This window comes from Coptis chinensis, chromosome 3 (genome assembly GCF_015680905.1).
Source record: "Coptis chinensis isolate HL-2020 chromosome 3, ASM1568090v1, whole genome shotgun sequence".
Taxonomy (NCBI): Eukaryota; Viridiplantae; Streptophyta; class Magnoliopsida; order Ranunculales; family Ranunculaceae; genus Coptis; species Coptis chinensis.
In genome coordinates this window covers 112,201,393-112,219,976 of record NC_141458.1, presented here as the reverse complement: position 1 = coordinate 112,219,976, position 18,584 = coordinate 112,201,393, and the positions used below count along the sequence as shown (strand labels likewise).

General features: G+C 33.9%; 1 protein-coding gene, 1 long non-coding RNA gene and 1 pseudogene across 3 annotated transcripts; 1 reads left to right on the top strand and 2 right to left on the bottom strand.

Annotated features, from left to right (window-relative positions):
• Positions 1 to 467: 467 nt before the first annotated feature.
• On the bottom strand, positions 468 to 1,643 carry LOC147513037 (uncharacterized). Its single transcript, XM_086598848.1, has one exon. The coding sequence runs from the start codon at positions 1,641 to 1,643 to the stop codon at positions 468 to 470; it is 1,176 nt and encodes a 391-aa protein (XP_086454974.1).
• A 3,312-nt stretch (positions 1,644 to 4,955) lies between these two features.
• Positions 4,956 to 9,177, top strand: LOC147513036 (uncharacterized). Of its 2 annotated transcripts, XR_015217324.1 has the most exons (6): positions 4,956 to 5,739; positions 5,882 to 5,986; positions 7,581 to 7,669; positions 7,738 to 8,167; positions 8,586 to 8,815; positions 8,904 to 9,177. It is a non-coding gene; the product is annotated as an uncharacterized LOC147513036 (long non-coding RNA). The 2 variants fall into 2 exon arrangements; XR_015217325.1 differs by lacking the exon at positions 8,586 to 8,815 and having other exon boundaries at positions 4,962 to 5,739.
• A 4,363-nt stretch (positions 9,178 to 13,540) lies between these two features.
• LOC147513035 (14 kDa proline-rich protein DC2.15 pseudogene) lies at positions 13,541 to 13,924 on the bottom strand (annotated as a pseudogene).
• Between the last annotated feature and the right edge of the window lie 4,660 nt (positions 13,925 to 18,584).

Here is an 18,584-nt window from a genome sequence, read left to right as displayed (position 1 = left end):
CAATAAATGAAAAAGAAAGACAAACTCAAAACTTTTCATTGCAAGAATAGCACCTTTAGCTTCTCCACGATAGGTTGCTTGACCCGTTCTTCATGACGCTTTTCGAACTATACAAATTGAATCAAACATCTCTTTCGGACTACAAACCGGAAGCAAAATGAGAACTCCATCTAGTATCTCCTCGCTTTCGTTGCAAAGTAGAAACTTGATTAGCTCCTTTTCCAAGTAACAAGTTCACCACTAGCTACCAAGATATCAATTTCATTTTTCCGAGTATCTTCCAACTCTGTTTGCGGCACGCCAGCAACATGAAGATTAACAATAGAAGCCAACTTGGAAAAAAATAACCAAACATCGAAACATCTTTAGAAGCCTAACTAGAGCAAGTTGTAGGCGATGTGCAAAGCAATGCACATAATATGCATATGGACACTCCTTGAAACAATGCACGTAATCCATTCCATTGATCACAAGATATTGCTAGCACCATCATAACCTTGACCTCTCATATTTATAATATGCAAATTATGGCGAGCAAGGATATTGCATATAGCTTCTTTCAAAGTTAAAGCACAAGTGTCTTTAACACTAACAATACCAAGAAAATACTCTCTAACAAAACCACCTCTATCAACAAATCTTAGGACAATCGCCATTTGCTCCTTGTTTGAATTATCTTGTGCTTCATCAACAAGGACACAAAATTTTGCATCACCAATTTCCTCACAAATTCTCTCTCTCACTTTATCGGCATAGATATGCAAAAGTGTCTTTTGAATTGAATGTGAGGTATATGTGGCATTTCTCGGAGCATATTTTAATAATTCTGCAACCTTGTCATTCAACATCGCTGCAAATCCCAACACTCCCTTGAAATTTCCACCATTTTTTGACTTTTTGGACTCGTCATGGCCTCTAAAAGAAATCCCTTGTAGTGCAAGAAATTGAATACACTGAAGAATAGCTTTGACTAGCAAACGGTTCTTAACAACCTCTTCTTTAGATAATGTATTTAACATATTATCTATATGTCGAGAAGGATTCATGAAATTTTCACAAGCTATCATCGCCGACCTATGAGGTGAGCATGGACTTCCTTCATGTTGCAAAAAGGAACACTTCTTTCCATTATTAATCTTCTTCCAACATTTAAAACCTTCAACAGTGAATGCAGGACGCTTCGGCGGATTTGTTTCAAATATAAAACATGGAAAACAATAAGCTCTATCCGTATGGAGTGAGTACTCTAGCCAAGGAAATAGTGTGAACCAAGAGGAGTTGAACCGGCGAGTTTGCTTTCCGAATATGGTGGATGGATACTCTTTCTCACTGAGTTCAAGTAACCAACGCCCCTTTCCAAGAAAAGCTCGTCGAACATCATCTTGTTGATTAACCGGGTAATTATATATTGGAGTACGTTTACCCGGATCACGTTCAAATAAAGATGTGGAGTCAACTTCTTCAACACTAACTCTTTGGGCTTGAGGAGAAGGTTCAACTTGCTCAATTTCAACAACTTGAACTTGTGAAGGAGGTTGGCCATCTCTATCAAGTCTTGAAATATCAAGACTAGATGATGTAGAAGTTACATCATTTTTCGGGGTGACATCTTTGGGTTTAAAGAAGGAAAACATGGTTTTCATTTTCTTACGAGCTTGATGTTGGACATTCTTACCTAAGATAAATCATAATAATTTCATAATCAATAGTTTGCTCTATACTAAAAACAAAAAAAAAAAAAAAATATCACAATAATAACTACAATAATATTCAACTAATTAAATAAGACAAAAAATTAAATGACAATCTAATACTCCAATATAAACTATAAGTTAACAAGGCAATAAGTCAAATAGAGAACACATTAGTATTTGAAAATTGAAAACAATAACGAAATAAAAAAATATAGGCATAATACAAAACAATTTACCTTAGTCCTTAGCTAATGAATAGCGAATATGAAATAAAAATGATAAATAGATTAGGGCTGAATTGGAACTGCCATTTGGAAGAAGATAATAATATATAACAAAATTTTCTTTTGTGAATAGTACCGTCTGTACGAGTGTGCGACACAAAGTAACGAACTTTCAATTTTTTTTTTTTTGGTTGACCTTTCGGTTTCTTTTGTTCGGTTTTACTTTTTGGAGAATCTCTTATTGTAAATTGTGAGAAACTGGAATAGACAGATAGTGATGGGCGGTGGGCCTCTATTATGAGTTGTGATTTCTTTTTTTTCTTTGTTTTCGCTAATAGAAAGTTGGGAAGTGGGAACAGCAAACAAACAGGACGGTCAAACTGGAATTGTGTGTGTTTGTCACTTGTGGGCCTATGGCTAGACGGCTAGTATTCCTACTACTACTTTTTTTTTTGGGAGAAGTTTGGGGGGGGCTACAGCCCCTGTCAGCCAACCTTTACATCCGCCCCTGCCTGTGACTCTTTGAGATTTTTTTTTTTTTTTTATAATTGTTAGAGTTCTTGTAAACCGTGATAGAAGGGAAACGGAGCCAGCAAAAGCTGGCGGAATGTCCCCCAGTTTGTAGAGGGTCTCTTAATCTCCACAAACCGGATTTTTTTGGGCTTTCTATAGTGTAAACATACTATTTTTCTATATAAGAAAAAGTGTGAGGAGAGACTGAAACTCAACTAATAAGTTGTCATCTTTTCTCTCTCAACTTTCTTTTTAATTAACTACAATAAAATTTCACTATAATTAAATTTTATTGATAAAAAGAACATGACTACAAAGTGAAATAGAAACATAAGAGTGTTGTGAGGGAGATCCTCACAGATAGAGATGCAAGACAAGACACCATAAAAACATGAGGAAGACTAGAAGAATAACAAAATTCACTACTACAGAAATGCACATTAGCCATGATTGATCAAATGGTATATACCACTGTTTCCCTAATAACGGTGGCTAATAGCTACTTACCACAGTACATATGGTTTTTCTAATTTCGGTACAAGCAAATACTACTGGTCTCGTAAAACGGTGGGATATAATTGTCATATACCACGGTACTATCCAATATCGACTAATTTTGGTTTTTGATATTCATATACCCCACTGTTTCTAAGAAAAGGTGGCGAATGTTTTGGAAAAATAGCCCTATCATGGATAAAGTAGTCATCATGCAATAGTAGTCACTTTTCTTTAAAAAAAAAAAAAAAAAAAAAAAAAAAAAAACCTTTAGGAATTTGAGATTGGGCAACCTTTGCTAAGAATTTCCTGGCCTTGAATCGATATGGACCACCAAAGTTCTCTAAATTTGTTTGAGATACATCTCCCTCTCTTCCTTAATCTACTTGTATCGCTCTGGGTTGCAGCCATCCTTAATCATCTTGGATTGAGACTTTCGAGGTTCGAGGTAATTAGTAATTTTATGTTCAATATCAAATCCTATTCAATTTATTGGGGTTTTTGTTCTCAGTATTTTTTTTCTGAAGGTTTTGTTCTCTGAAATTAAAACCATTCAGTGCATTAGGGTTTATTTGTTGTTCGTTTGGGTTTGAATTTTTCAATTTTGCTCTTTTTAATCCCCGAAAAAGATCATTCTTTTATAATTTTTTATTGTTAACAATGGATTTTTATTATTTTTATTATTATTATTTTTTGCTTTGATACTTCCTTCACTGGTTTTGTTTTTGGTTGGTTATTAGTATTGTTGTAAAAAGCACTTGAATTGTTTGAATGCTTGTCTATGTGGGGTTAGGTTATGTTTGAAGTTTTGAAGTGTTAACGAAAATATTCAACTATGTTGAAGTTGAAGTTGTAGCATAATTGGCGTGTGTGGTGTTTATTTAATTTGATGGTCTGTAAAACTTCTAGTCTCAACTAACTCGCACATCCTTTTTTTTTTGTTAAGTTATGTTGTCTTGTGAAAGCAATGGATGTTGAAGTTGTCGTGTGGGTACTAAAGAGTAGAAGACAAGCAAGGTACTTGAATTCAACACTGGATTTGTAATATAACTAGCACTATAAGATTTGCTGGATTATGCCATTTGGTAATGAGTCTAAACCCATTTTTAATCTGATGTGGAAACAAGATAGTGGATACCCATCAATTGTTTAGACTCAATGTTGGTTTTGTGTTTGGTGATGCAAAGATTATGCACTGGAGGTTTTACTAACACAATTCTTCTCTAAACATTAGATTTGAATAATGAGGCCATAGCCTTTAATTGAACAAGTTCAATGTTGCTTACTTTGACTAGTCTGTATAAGCTACTTAGAATATAATTGATGCTTCCTACTTGTGTGATGGGTTTGTTGTACTTTTGAGTTTTGAAAAGTATAGGAATTAGATAAGTAGAAACCCTTTGCCTTTGAAAAGTACAGGAATTGCCCTTTTTTTTTGCCTTAGAGGTAGAGCACATTTGAAGTGGACATTGGATTTTGATTGTCATCAATTTATTGCGGATGACTTTTAATTGGTTGGATTCGAAACATAATCTACCATCTAATGATATGAATATCTATTTTAATAGGTGAGTCATGGGTGTATATGTATATGTAATAATCTGTTACATGCTTATCTTTTACTTGCATTTAATTAAGCTTTACACATTGATCTTACTTTGAAGTGCGGTCATGACAATACAAATACTTGAAGGGAAAAGATGTAATATAAAGGTCCGGTGAAGTGGATGAATTTCAGGTATGAATTGAATTATTATTAGATTTTTATGGTGTATGTTTTCTTCAATTTAGGATGTAGAGTAGCTATGCTATGTACTTCCATATATTTTTATGTCAACATGAGCTGGAGGAAGGAGGGGTGATAAGTTCTAATTCTTGCAATAGTTATTGGTTACTGAAATTCATTGGTGATATATAGATTAGGACATGTTAAGTGTTTGCAAAGCTATTGTTGGCTTCATGACTTTGATAACCATTGAATTGAGAGTCCTGCTGGATGGAGACTCAAAGGTGTAGTGAGTGAACATTGGGAGTAAAGAAGATATTATTCCCTGTACATCTCTTGGCATCATCCTACTTATGGTTTTTCTTTAAACAATTAATTATATATTGTTTTTGGGTTCTTGTACTATTGCAACTTAGGTGGATATTCTCCTGGTATGTGGGGATGTATGGTCTTATCTCACTTGATTAAATCCAAATAGTTTTGAGATGCTGGTGTGGGTATCCTTGCCTATTGAGACCATAGTTTTAAGTGGCTAGACCAAAGGTTGAGTTTTCTGTATTTGTCAATCTATAATATTTTAAGTAATTTGGTATGTATTTCCAGCACTGTAAAGTAGCTATTCTACTCTTTTTTCATAATTCACTACTACAGAAATGCACATTAACCACGATAGACCAAATGGTATATACCACTGTTTTCACAATAACGGTGGCTAATAGTCAATAACCATGGTAAGGAAGGCTTTTCTAATTTTAGTACAAGCAAATACCACTGGGCTCGTAAAACGGTGGGATATAATATGCCATATACCACGGTACAACCCAAAATTCCTAATTTGTTTTCTCACATTAATATACCTCACCGTTTCTACAGAAAAGGTGGCTAATGCTTTGCCAAAAAATAGGCTTACCGTGGGTAAAGCAATCTAGCAAAACCCGAAAATTTGTCTCGTGCTAAAACATAGTCTTTTCAACTTCCAGAACTCTTCTCAAGTCTCAACTTCTATCGGTTTCTCTTTTAAACTAGGGATTTGTACAAAGGTTTGAAGTAGTGATTTTGTTCATCTCTCCCCAATTTCGACTATCAGGTATTTGTGTTATTTTTTTTCTCTCTCCCGATTTTGGCTGTAATATAATTAGTTTTGATGTTAATAGGGTTTTCTAAAAGTTTGATTTTCTTCTTCAAGCATAGAATTTTTATAAAAAAAATTGGTTCTTGTTTTGTGTTAGTCCCGAACGAAGTGAGTATTACCGCAAGGAAGGATCAAACCAGCCCACTTTTGTCGTTTGTCTACTACACAAAGGTTACTTGTTGGCAGTTGCTACTACTTCCAGGTAATCCTCTTATATAATCCTTTATGTAGGTTTCTTGTTTGTTTGTTTGTTTGTTTGTTTGTTTGTTTGTGGTTTCTTTATCTTCTCTTCTATTAGATATTTAGAATTTTGGAAGAATAAAGCTAGATGTGTGTTTGTTGTTTTCTATAGAATAATTTGTTATTATTATTATAAGATGTGTGTTTGATTTATTATGATTGGATATATAATTCCCTATGAGGAAGAGTTTGTAATGTTGGCTAAAGTGGTTCATCACTTCAGTGGAAACAATGTAGATCTCGGAACTGCCTGCAGGAAACACTATCGAGTGTGTTGTCTCAGTATCATCGACCCAGGTGATTCTGATATCATTAAAATCCTTCCAGGTGATCAGTGAAGATAAGAGACAATTAGATCAACTCCTTGTTTTGATTTCCTTTCATCATAGCAGTTTATTTCAGTAGGGGGTTTACTGAGTATGTGACCAAACCTTCAGCGTATCAGCCCAAGAAGTTGAGGTACATATCGTATGTGTGGCCTGCAGTTGCATTCAAGATCTAAGAAAACCATACGTTCTCCGTTCACACTACCTCCCCTTCCAAGAAATTTGACTGAGACCTGTGTGGTGGGTCTTCAAGTCCATAGGCCCTCATCATAAAATTTGATTACAAGGTATACTGCATAGGTAGTCTTTGGCGAAAGGATTTGAGTATCTATGTTCACTTTGATGTCAAGCTAACACACATTTATAAGTTCAACAGCTTCCCCAAACTTGTAGTATTATCTGACCGTAAATATTTAAAGAGGTAGAAACGGAGCAAACCTATAATATAGTATTTGTTTAAGTCATCAAAACTAAATAACAAAAAAGATCGAAAGGGACACAGAAGAATGCTAGTGATGTTAGCAAATGGAACAATGTGAAGAAATGGAATAAGAAAGTTATGTCGTTGATCTCAAATAATTTTTCTACTAAGAAATCAGAGGAAGTGTCTGATGTTATAAGTGCTAAAAAGGCAGAGAATAGTTATGCTTGTGATCGACAAGATAGTCTTTTTCCTAGAAGTCGTAATGTTAGTAACCTGATGACTGTTAGTAGCCTGATGATGGATAGGACTGGGGAAGAATATGGTACTCAGCGCTTGGAAATAATTGGTAGTATGGTCTTGTATAATACTGGAAAAAAATTTTTTTTTGGAGAATAGATATAGGTTATGTTCTATTGTGGTTCAGGTTTAACTTTGCTAAATTTTTTCTTTTAATGCTTAAAAAAAAAAGATTTCCCTCGCTATTCTTCTTCACCTGTTTAGTTGATGTTTATTTTATATTTTAATTTTCCTTTTGTGAATTTGTTGAAAGGAAAGTAAGGTTTTAGTTCTCACCAAATACTTGCCTTTTAGTAGCCTAGTAAAACTTGTAGTGGCCTGGTGATGGCATGTAGTTACCTATATAGTGGCCTGGCAGTTATGGTTTTTCTTAGTGGCTTAAGGTGTTTGATTGAACAAGTAAGAGATGGAGACTGTTCTCGTACATAAACTAGCTTTAGAAGTTCTTATGCCTGTTGTTTTACTATTAGTTTGCAAGTTTGCTTATTGTTGATTGATATATTGGGCAGGAATGCCTGGCTGATCGTGATTTGAGCTGACAAATAGATAAACACTTAATGGTAAAAAGATTACTAGCTTTCAATCTGGTCTAGGAGAGGTAAGTAGTATTTTACACGTTATATATATAATTTTAAAATGGTTCTAAGATTTATACTTCAATTGTAGGGCCTACAGTGTAATTTGGCTCAATTTGATCGTGTGAACAAGGCAAATAAGAAAACATGGGATCAAACATTTGGTCTAGGGGAGGTAAATTGCAGTTTACACGTAATATGTTATTAAAATATAATGTCGTGTGTTTATTATGATACTTAGATATTTATATAGGAAAAAAAAATGTTATTTGGCTGCGGTTGGCCGATCAAATATTGTTGCTGAAGGCTTGGTATATGAGTGAAATAAACGAAAAGAAATTCACGGTTACCCTTTGGGACTCAATAATGTTCGTGTTGCGGTTGTATCGCTTGTTTCTGAAAAAGCTGGCCATCTTGCTCTTCCTATACAAGTGAATGAGGAGCTTAGATATGTCGCAAATGCTCTTGGCACATAAGTTCCTTGGCCAAAGAACCATGTCTATTATAAAGACAACATTGAGGTAAATAACAAGATTCTTTTATATGAAATTATATAATCAATTTCTTAATTTGGCTTCTCTTTTAAGAAATGGTTGTTCTGAATTTTTAATTTAGGGAAGTAAAAATCAAACTAGTGATAGTTATAATCAAGGTGCAATATATTTGTTTGTGGGATTCCTCAATATGGCACTTCCAAGGGACCAAGGTTCGATACATTTTCCAGTAGGAGGAGAATTGTTTGGAGATAATATGGGTAGTTTCATTATGGAGAAAAGCGATATAATAAATATATGTAACATGGGTTGGTTAGATGCTGCTATTTTGGCGGTATACATGAGGTTAAAAGATCTACAAAATTTCATTGTTGGTGTTATCGTAAATCTTAGATATTCATATTTAGCTTTAGTAATTATGATTGTTTTATTTTTCTTTCTCTAGGATTCTTTATGACGAATTTGTGAGTTGTCATGATGTTGTCGGATTTGTAAACCCTTTATCCTTCACAAGAGCTAATGGGCATGAGAAAACTCAAATGATTGTGGAGAGCTTGCAGAATACAAGTGGAAAAAGAGTTATTCTTATCCCTTACAATCCAATGTGGGTATTACGTAATGAAGTTTATGAGAGAAATAATGGAAGCTTGTTCATATAATTCTTTTGAAAATAAGGTTAAGTCGTCATACACTAGAATTCTCTATTTTGTGTTACTCTTCATTTTTTAGTTATTATATTACTCTATGATCTTTGATCGTGCAGATAACAAATCTATCCCTCAAAGATACATACACACAAGAGGAACTTGATGTTTTTCGACTTGAAATTCTTCGATTCATCCAGCATAATGGAGCGTTCAGCTAAGCGTTGTGTCTTAGCTAGGTTTTGACCCATTCTAGTTAAGGTTTGGTGTTTGGTCTCACTATTTTTTTATATTTAGATGGAACAAATAGATTGCTCTTTTGACTGATGGAACAAGTTATGTCATTATTACTTTGATAGAACAAGTAAATTTGAATGTTTATTTCATTATTTATGACTCAAAAAAGTTCAAAACTCTTTTAGCAATTCAATGTTTTCGTATTGGATGTCTAAATTTATTTCTTTTGTTCGTGTTGCACTATGATTGTTTATTTGAGCAATGTGTTTTTAAATCCAGTGTGGATATATATGGTGAAAATGGGCAGGTTGCATATTGAATGAATATGATTAGAATCAAATAATTAGGGGCTTTTATTTTTAAAAAAATGACTATAAACCACGGTTTGGTAAGAAATGAGGTATAAGCATATTATATACCCCCACGGTGTTTATCCAACCGTCGTATTTATCATTGCTATTCCCCACGGTTCACATCGAATAGAGCATATTGTTCATACTATTAACCATGGTTTGGAAATCCTAATACCACAGTTTGAGTCAAAACCGTGGTATATAAGAGGTATTTTTCCCCACGGTTTTGCTAAAAGTATTTGTCACGGTGGTTGTTACCACGGTATGAAAACAGTGGCTAAAGGCTTTTTACCACTATAAATAATAGTGGTATATGAGCTTTTCTGTAATAGTGATTCTTTGTCATGAATTTGCTAGCTGTCGTGATATCGTCGGATTTGTCAATCGTATATTTTTCGCAGAAGCTGATGGGACTGAGAAGAGTCAAATTATTATAGAAAGTCAGCGGAATGCAAACGGAAAAAAAGTTGTTCTCATCCCTTGCAACCCAGGATAAGGATATTGATTGGTTGTACACGACTACACATGTTTTTGAACTGGTCATTTCTTTTTGCTTGTTAAGTTAAAAAGTTATATTAAGTTAATTTAATGTGGAGTGTAGTTTCTTTTTGCTTGCTAATTAATTTAAAAATCATATCAAGTGCAAGCCAAGTAATGGCTTGTGTTTGGGTGGAGCAAGAATTACTGAAGCTCATGCCCCAAACATCAAGAATGTAGGCTTAAAAAATAACCATGCCTGGTGAGAATTGTTGATCAAAATTCTGTCACTAGTAGCACCATCCCTTGCCATCTACTAGGCTTAAACAATAACCATGTGCTAGGGTTGTTGTATAAGGTTAAATTTTTTATTTCTTCTTTGCAATGGACATTGCATGGGTTTTTATTGTCATTAACTTAAAATCCTATCTTGATCTTTGACTCATCCAGATGACAAATTTAGCCCTTAAAGATACATACACACAAGATGAGTTTGATGTTGTTCGACTTCATATTATCAATTTCAATTCATCCAGCAAAATGGACAGTTTGAGCCAGTTGATGATAACTTTGCATCTTAGCTGCTATGTTTGGAACCCCCCTTCTATTTAGGTTTGGACTCTGCTTTCTTTCCCCTTAACTTACACTTTTTATTTCCACAAGAACAACTGAAATCAACTTGAAACTAGCTCTAGGAATACATGTATATACACAGAATCTTAGCATTTGTTTATTGTTGCAGGTGAATGCTCAACAAGGGATGACAACCCTTGCACAAATTGAATGATCATATTATTAGCATAATCAATTAGATTACTATTTTAATTTGTACAAACTGGAACACGTAGATTTGAAAGATTATTTTCTTATTGTACTTGAAATATTAGTCTACAATGGTATTTCATGCTTGGTAGATGTCAATTAATTATTTTCTTTCTTGTTAGTTGCCCTATGTTTTACTTTTAAGTTGGATGTGGAATGTTCAAAATTGAACAAGATGAAAAATGGGCTCAAAATCTATTTTGCAAGTTGTTAATGAGATGGTGTTTTGATTATTGAATTAAATGAGGTTTAATTTCATTTATTTTTAAAAAAAACATATACTATATACCACGGTTTTGCAAGAACAGTGGTATAAGAATACTATATAAGCCACCACAGTGTTCGAAAATATAATACTACGGTTTGTTCTAAAACCGTGGTAAATAATGAGCACTTAATACCACAATTTTGCTAGAAGTATTTGCCACCCTAGCTGATACCACGGTTTAGAAACATTGGTTAAAATGTTTTTACCACTGTATATAACAGTGGTTAATGAGCTTTTCTGTAGTAGTAATTGTCCTACACCTAGAACACAATAGCAGATTATGGCCAAGCAACAAGGTCATTCTAATTGAGCACCAAGTCCCTGAAGCGGTAGTTCCTCCTCTCACAAGATACTGACATCCAATACTATAGAAAAGGACTTCACCTCCAAGTTAGCACAATCCACTCTAGCCTCGTTTGGGTGAGTTGGAAGACGTGGAATAACAAAATCTTTGGGAGATATGTTTTAGATGAGTTTTCTTTGGAATTTTTTTATTTTTCTCAATGTGTACTATGTTGATGAAAAAATTCCAGTAAAAAAATAGTTCAGAGGCAAAATTACAAACCAAATTATGTACACAAACAAATTTTGGTAAGCCAACAATAGTAGCAAAAAGAAAACATGATTAAAGATAAATGTCACAATCCAGCGTTCCCATAAAGACATTTATCAGTTTAAAATACTTGAAAAAATAATACACGCCTTTTCAAAAACAGGTATAATAGAAAAACGACAATTTTTTTTTTTAAAATGTGTTACAATATATAATATATATATAGGAATAGAATTCACACTTGTTGGTATCCAAAAACAAAGCCGGCCAATATCTTCAGAATATACACCAATTTATAACCCTAATTTATGTTAAAACGTTTATTGAGGGTTGTGAACTGGGTGTTTGGCTGGACGAGACATTGGATGATTCAGCGTGTACAGTTACGTTTCTACATCAAAATTAAATCAACACAAAAAGAAAACAATGGCAATGGGTAAGTTCACATTCTTCTACTCCATTCTAATCAAGATCGAGACAAAAAACTTTATGATATTTCTTAATCTATGTTCGATCAGTCAAAAACACAATAAGGTTCTCGGGTTTCAAAGAGTAATGGAAAAAGTTAGGTTTCAAGGCATAAAAAAAAAGCTTACAACAAATTCGTTGGGAGAATCAAATGATGATTGAGTAGCTAACCGCTTTCTTCTTTCCTTTTTATCGTCATCTTTGAATCATGATTGTGTTGTTGTTGTTTTGAATTGGCAATCGTATAAAAAAAAGATTGCCAATTCAAATCAGATTGTTATGATGATTTATGTTATGATGATTGTTGTTGTTGTTGGATGAAGGACTTGAAGAAACTAACCTTTCATCCAAATCAGTGAGTTATAGGTTTCTTCCTCACGCTGAAGATCTTCTCTAAATTAGATTCAAAGAGTTGGAGTTATAGGTTTTGGAACAAAATCGAGAATGAGAAAAGTAGTTGCAGTAAATAACTAATAAAACTATAAAACAAAAAAAAAAAAAATGTGTAGGGAGACGGAAAAGGGAAAGGAGTAGTGTATTTATGGTAATTAAATTTTGTATTAATGGTAAGGGCGTCCCTCACGTGCGTGTATTTTATTTTTGACTTGAATTTACACAAAAATCCTTAAAGGGGAATTTTCATAAAAGTCTTTCAAAGTATTCTTTCAATTTAAGGGCATACACGGAAGTAAAAACTGAAATGACAAAGTAGTCAATTTTAAAGTGCAGTGCACAATTTATTTTAATATTTCATCAATGGTATTTTGCGGTAGAAAAAAGGCTGGTCTAATTTAAGAGGCCAGGTTAATTATAGTGTATTTAGTAACAGATATACACGATTATTTCCCTTGGTTTTTCATGTAATTATACGTGAACGAGTCATGCATTTTGTACTGGGGTCACCCCCCTTAATGGGCCTAATTCGCATAGTAAGGGGTTTGACTTGGCCCGTTGGACAATCATCCAGCCCAAGTTTAAGAAACCATCTAAACGATGTCCTTGCTCGAGCCCAGACCAAGTCAATTTGGCAGGCCCAAGTACTAGGCAACAGTTTATAACTTTATATCAGGCAATTAGGGTTAAGGTTGGTCTTTTTTCATTGCTAACCCAAAACCATTTCTCCTTAACAGAGTTTATTGACAAGGCCGTTGTTGCAATTAGGCTTGATCGCTGGAAACGGCGCTTATTATTATTATTTTTTTGGTCTTGTTAAATGCAATTGTCCAATGCAATTTTCTTCAGAAGAACAAGCTAGTAAAGTGAAATGGTATGAAATACATTTTGTGTGCTTAATTAGTAATTTTTTTCAGGCAAAATTAGTGTCCATGAGATTGAAGCTTATTTTAGGGCACCTCGTGGGTTCTATGCAACATTGCCACCTTGAAATGAAAACACACAATGATTACATTTTTTATAAACACATTGAACGGGTTCAAATAACGTGTCTTAGTGTCTACAAAGTACAAACAGAATTTTTGGTGACCAGAAGCACTGAAACGGAGACATCATTCAATTAACACATAACGACTCAACAGAATAACGTTACACAAGTAGATGCATAAGTCATTGATAAGTGACTTAACATTTGAAACCATCAGGGATCTTCTTCCCACATGCACTAACTAGCAGACTAACAGCGATGGGCACATCAAGCTTAATAAGACCCAAAACATTGGCTTTAATAGCAGTGCAAAGGCACAATGCAGCTTCAAGATCAGCAAGACCTGACAGCAAAGTACAACATGGACTAGATGCTGGAGTACCAACAACTAAGGTCACCAATCCCCCTAGTAAATCAGCACATACCCCTAACTTAAGGGTATCCTTAGGACATTTTGCAGGCTTCACAGGTGTAGGTGAAGGAGTCTTAGGTGCTGGAGGACATACAATCTTATGAGATGAGACACAAGAAAAGAAGAGAATGTTGAGAAAGAAGAAAAGACCTACAACCTTGGAACCCATTGGAATAATTTATACACAAAACACACACTATAAACTGTTATTGTAGGGTGTATTTATATACAGAGATGATTTGGAAGTTAATAGGCTTGTGAGTTGTGAAAGGTCCAGCCATGTGAAGGTGGTGGCCAAGAACATGTAGAAGGGGGTTATAACAGATGGGAGATTGGTGCAAGCCTAGACAAAGTTGATGAAGCTGTATTGTAACCAGGCAAATTAAATGTATTGTACGTGGTTGATGGTAATCTTCTAACGAATGAAATATCTCATCTTCCTTCCTGTTTTGGAGTTTGTCTTGTGTGGAATTGTGGATATGGCACATGCATGCACCTTCCTATACATGTCTCTATGGGCAACAGACCCACTTGCTTCTTCATCATCTTTGTAAATTAGACTCGTTCTATGCTTTAATTTCAATGCCAGTAGGACCATTTCTGGACATTATACAACCCGTGCTACGCACCAGTGCTTGCCATTTACTGCATATACTAAACAGTTTGCTTGCGTCTGGTTTGCTAAGCAGTGTTCGCATTTGCTGTTACATGTATGTCATTTATTCAAAAAAACAAAAAGTGCTAATAAACAAAAACGGGGCCGGGCTACATTGGGGACGAGAGGGCACTGGCCCACCAACTTTTGCAAAATAAAACTTACTGATGTATTTCATAGGCCCATAAGCCACAGTCGAAGGACAAAATTAGTTTAGAAGAATGGCCCAAGTGACGAAGTACCTAATTAATTAAGCTTGCCTATTTGAAGCATTTTTCTGGAAGAAAAACCCACAATTTGATTTACAAATTTCAAAAAAATTATTTGTTTTTTATACTTATCCAAATTCCAAATTTTGCTTTTATGTATTTACACCTTCATTTTGGAAGAAACCAATAAACTACTCAACTGGGCAACTCCCAGCCACATCTAAGTTCTTTAACAAACTAAAATGGAAATATACCTCAACTTCATGTCTCTTTACATTATTGAGTTTTCTTCAAATCTTTTAAAACTCCATATTTATTCTTTCTCAAAATTATTGGCTACAAATTGCGCAATTTATTTTTTGCCTTTTGATGTTATATGCTTACATCTACTTTAAATATATGTTTTCTTAACAATCATTTTTATATTAAAATGTTATCACAGTGAAATTGTCGAAAAAAAATTATTGCACGGAAACAAGAAAGCTGCTAGGATATTATCCCTAATTAATACAATTTTCGTGTGAGGGAGTGGCTCTAGAAAGTTTCAATGATGCATGTGAGTGAAGTGGTTCTAATTAAATAACTCAAAAATAATGGGAAAAAAAATACACCACTTGAAAAGGGAGGGTTCCGGGAAATCAGGCAATCTAATAATGTGGAGGATCCTCACTGAAAAACCATAATTGTAGGTGCAAATTATTATAGCTATGGGTTCTAAAAACATATTTTATCTTGACACGTAAACAAACTCAAAATCGTTAGGGCATTTATAAGTTTCGGATTAGGTTAATATTTTGTAGATGTGATCTCCTAACTATTCTAAACGTTGTTACAAATAATCAAAAAATTTCAAACTTACCAAATGTAGTTAACAATTTACAAAATTTGGCTAATTATAGACCGTTCATTTTCACCATTTTTTATACTATATTTGGCAAATTTAGAAATTTTTTATTTTTTTAATTATTTGTGACAATATTTAAAATAGTTAGGAAATTATATCTACAAAATATTAGCCTAATCCGAAATTTATAAATATCCTAACAATTTTGAGTTTGTTTATATGTCAAGATAAAATATGTCCTAGAACCCCTCCCATTATTATAATTAAGACACAAATTTCTTTCCCAAATTTTGCAAACCATATTGTGTGGCAATGTGGAACCGACAATGTTAAAATGGATGACTGATAATATGAAATGAGTCCGGATTCAGTGAGGGTACCCGCACAAGTCAACTTGTGTGGGCGCAACTAATCCCATTAGATTAACTTTGAGATTAAGATTAGATAACGAATGATTAACACCGTTTTCTATTACGTTAGTTGTCCAAAAGAGAGCCCGCGAAAAACTCATCTTCTTCCCTCCTATTTTCTTACCTCTATTCTCCAATTTGAGTTCTTCCTTTCATGTAGGAGCAATCATTATGAACAATGAATTGCCCACCACAATCTGAAGAAGTCGTCCCACACTCTTAAGTAATTTGTTTCAATGTCGTATTAGATTTTCTTAGACTTTTTCTTCTCCGCAGCGATTCAATAATTTAGTACATGATTCACTTAGACCCATTCATGTTTATTTAGAACACGGCCTCTAATAATTATTCGGATGTTCTACTGATTTATTGATGTAATTGTGCTTAATTAAGCTTTTGCTAGATTTCAATGTCGTCCTTGTCTTGCTTGGGTTTCTTCATAACTTCTTTTGTATACGAACTTGGGCAAATACACAGATGATTAGTTTGAAATAATGCATGTTGCCATAAGCATATCACTTGTTTACATTTACAGGAAATCCCGATAAGTGTAACCAAACAAATCGTACAAAACTGATCATATCTACTTGCCCGTATAAGTTATTAAATGCTGGCCAAATATCAGTAAAATCTCACATACTAAGGTGTTGCAACTGTGAATTGTCCCCTAACTAGAAGAGAGTCAACCCGTAAATAACTAGCACAACATGTAATCCTGTCAGAGAGAAGCTTCGCCCATAGTTCATGTTGTCGAAATATTTCAGCACTCTTCCCTTAATGTCAATTCCTTCACTTCTAACAACTTTGCTTTTTATCAAAAGGACCAAAAGTGATTATTGGAAATGCTTCACGTATATAACCAACAATACTAGTTAAGTTCTTAAACTTTCTAGAAAATGAGTCCCTCTTCTTTAGTTCTTCTCTACGATTTAATGTAATGCCTAATTCTTATGCCAACAGATTTGAATCTCTTAAATACAAATCAATCAATCAACACTGCCATACAAAAAGGTAGAATCAGCATGTTGTCACTGACCTCCTTTGCTATCCAGTATTTCCATTTCCAAGCTGCTTCAGAGAAGTGGGGGCGAAGAAGTTCGGCGGGAAGAAGATGGGTATTTTATATTTTTGTTAGGAAATTGAGTTTTCGGCGGGGTTGAATTAACACGTTCTCTTTGACTTTAGGATTTGGTTAGATTTAGTTCCTCAAAAAATTAAAGATTGAAAGAAAAATTGGAGAATAGAGGTAAGAAAATAGGAGGGAAGAAGATGAGTTTTTTGCGGGCTCTCTTTTGGATTTTGGATTTGTGTCGATTGGTTTAGATTTTGTTACCAAAATAAAAGATTTTGATAGCTAAGGTAATAGAAAACGGTGTTAATCATTCGTTATCTAATCTTAAAATCTCAAAATTAATCTAAGTGCCCATACAAATTGACTTGTGAGGGTACCGGATACTTAGTGAATCCGGACTCATATGAAATTAGTGTAGAAAGCTGTATATATATTCTAAATAGGAAACAATATATTTATGATATATTTATATAAGAAACAATATATTTAGAATAGTGTGTCTTGGTAGACAAGAAACTAACTTGTATATAAATCCATATTATAGGATGAATCAAAGACCACTGAATAGAATTGAAGTATTTTATTCTACAATTAGAAAGACGATCTTAGTCCAATATCAACATTAAGTAATGTTAGCATTTTAGTCGAGTATTGGAGGCAGGGGCGGATCTATGAGTTGGCTAACCCGGGCTGTAGCCCCCCGTACAGTGATAACTGTTCACTCCAAAAAAAAAAAAAAAAGGAGTAGTGAGAATTATATTAGTATTAGTCCCCCCCCCTATATTGTTGAATCCTGCATCCGCCTCTGGTTGGAGGATTAATTTTAGCCATTTGAATTTGCGTACAAAAATATTAATAAAATACATAAAGGATATTTCAATGCAGCTTAGCTGCCTCAACCCTCATGAAGCATTTCTCACCGAATGAGAGATTTGGATCTAGAGACATGCATCAAGGGGAGGCAATGGTCCGGTTATGGTCTAGTTCTTCAAGAACCAACATAAATAAGATTAGTCATCAGAGCTAGAGCACTAGCTAGCAACCTAAAACTTAAACTCACAAAGTCCAAGGTCTATAAACTTGTTAATTGATCAATTGTGTATTTATATCTTTCTTATTAAAATTGTCCTTAATAAAAAAAAAAATGTGTATTTAGCCATAAAAGCGTAGAAGACGAAAAATATATTGGTAAAGGTGAAACCTTGGTCCATCAATCATTCGAAGACTATAAATCATTCACTATACTAAATAACTTTGGGAACCAAAACTGTAATCAGCTAGAGCTTTAAACAATCAACATCATAGGAAAAAATCAATCAACTGTAATAAGAAGTTATTAAGTTTGTCGGCTCATCTAACCATAGTTGAAAATGTCATATTTCTACTTCAATATAGAGATAGGAGTGTTGTAGAAATTCTATTTGCCTATCTCCCCATATTTGACATAGTGATAGAAATTTAGAGCAGATTCCGTTTACTATACTTTTTATACCATAGTTTATACTATATCCTACAATTTTACCTATAACGTAAATTATAATCTAGTTATTTGTGGATGTATTCAACTAATTATGAATATCACCTCTATAAAATTTCAACTCATTTGATAATATTTAAATATGTCAAAAGATAATTGTAA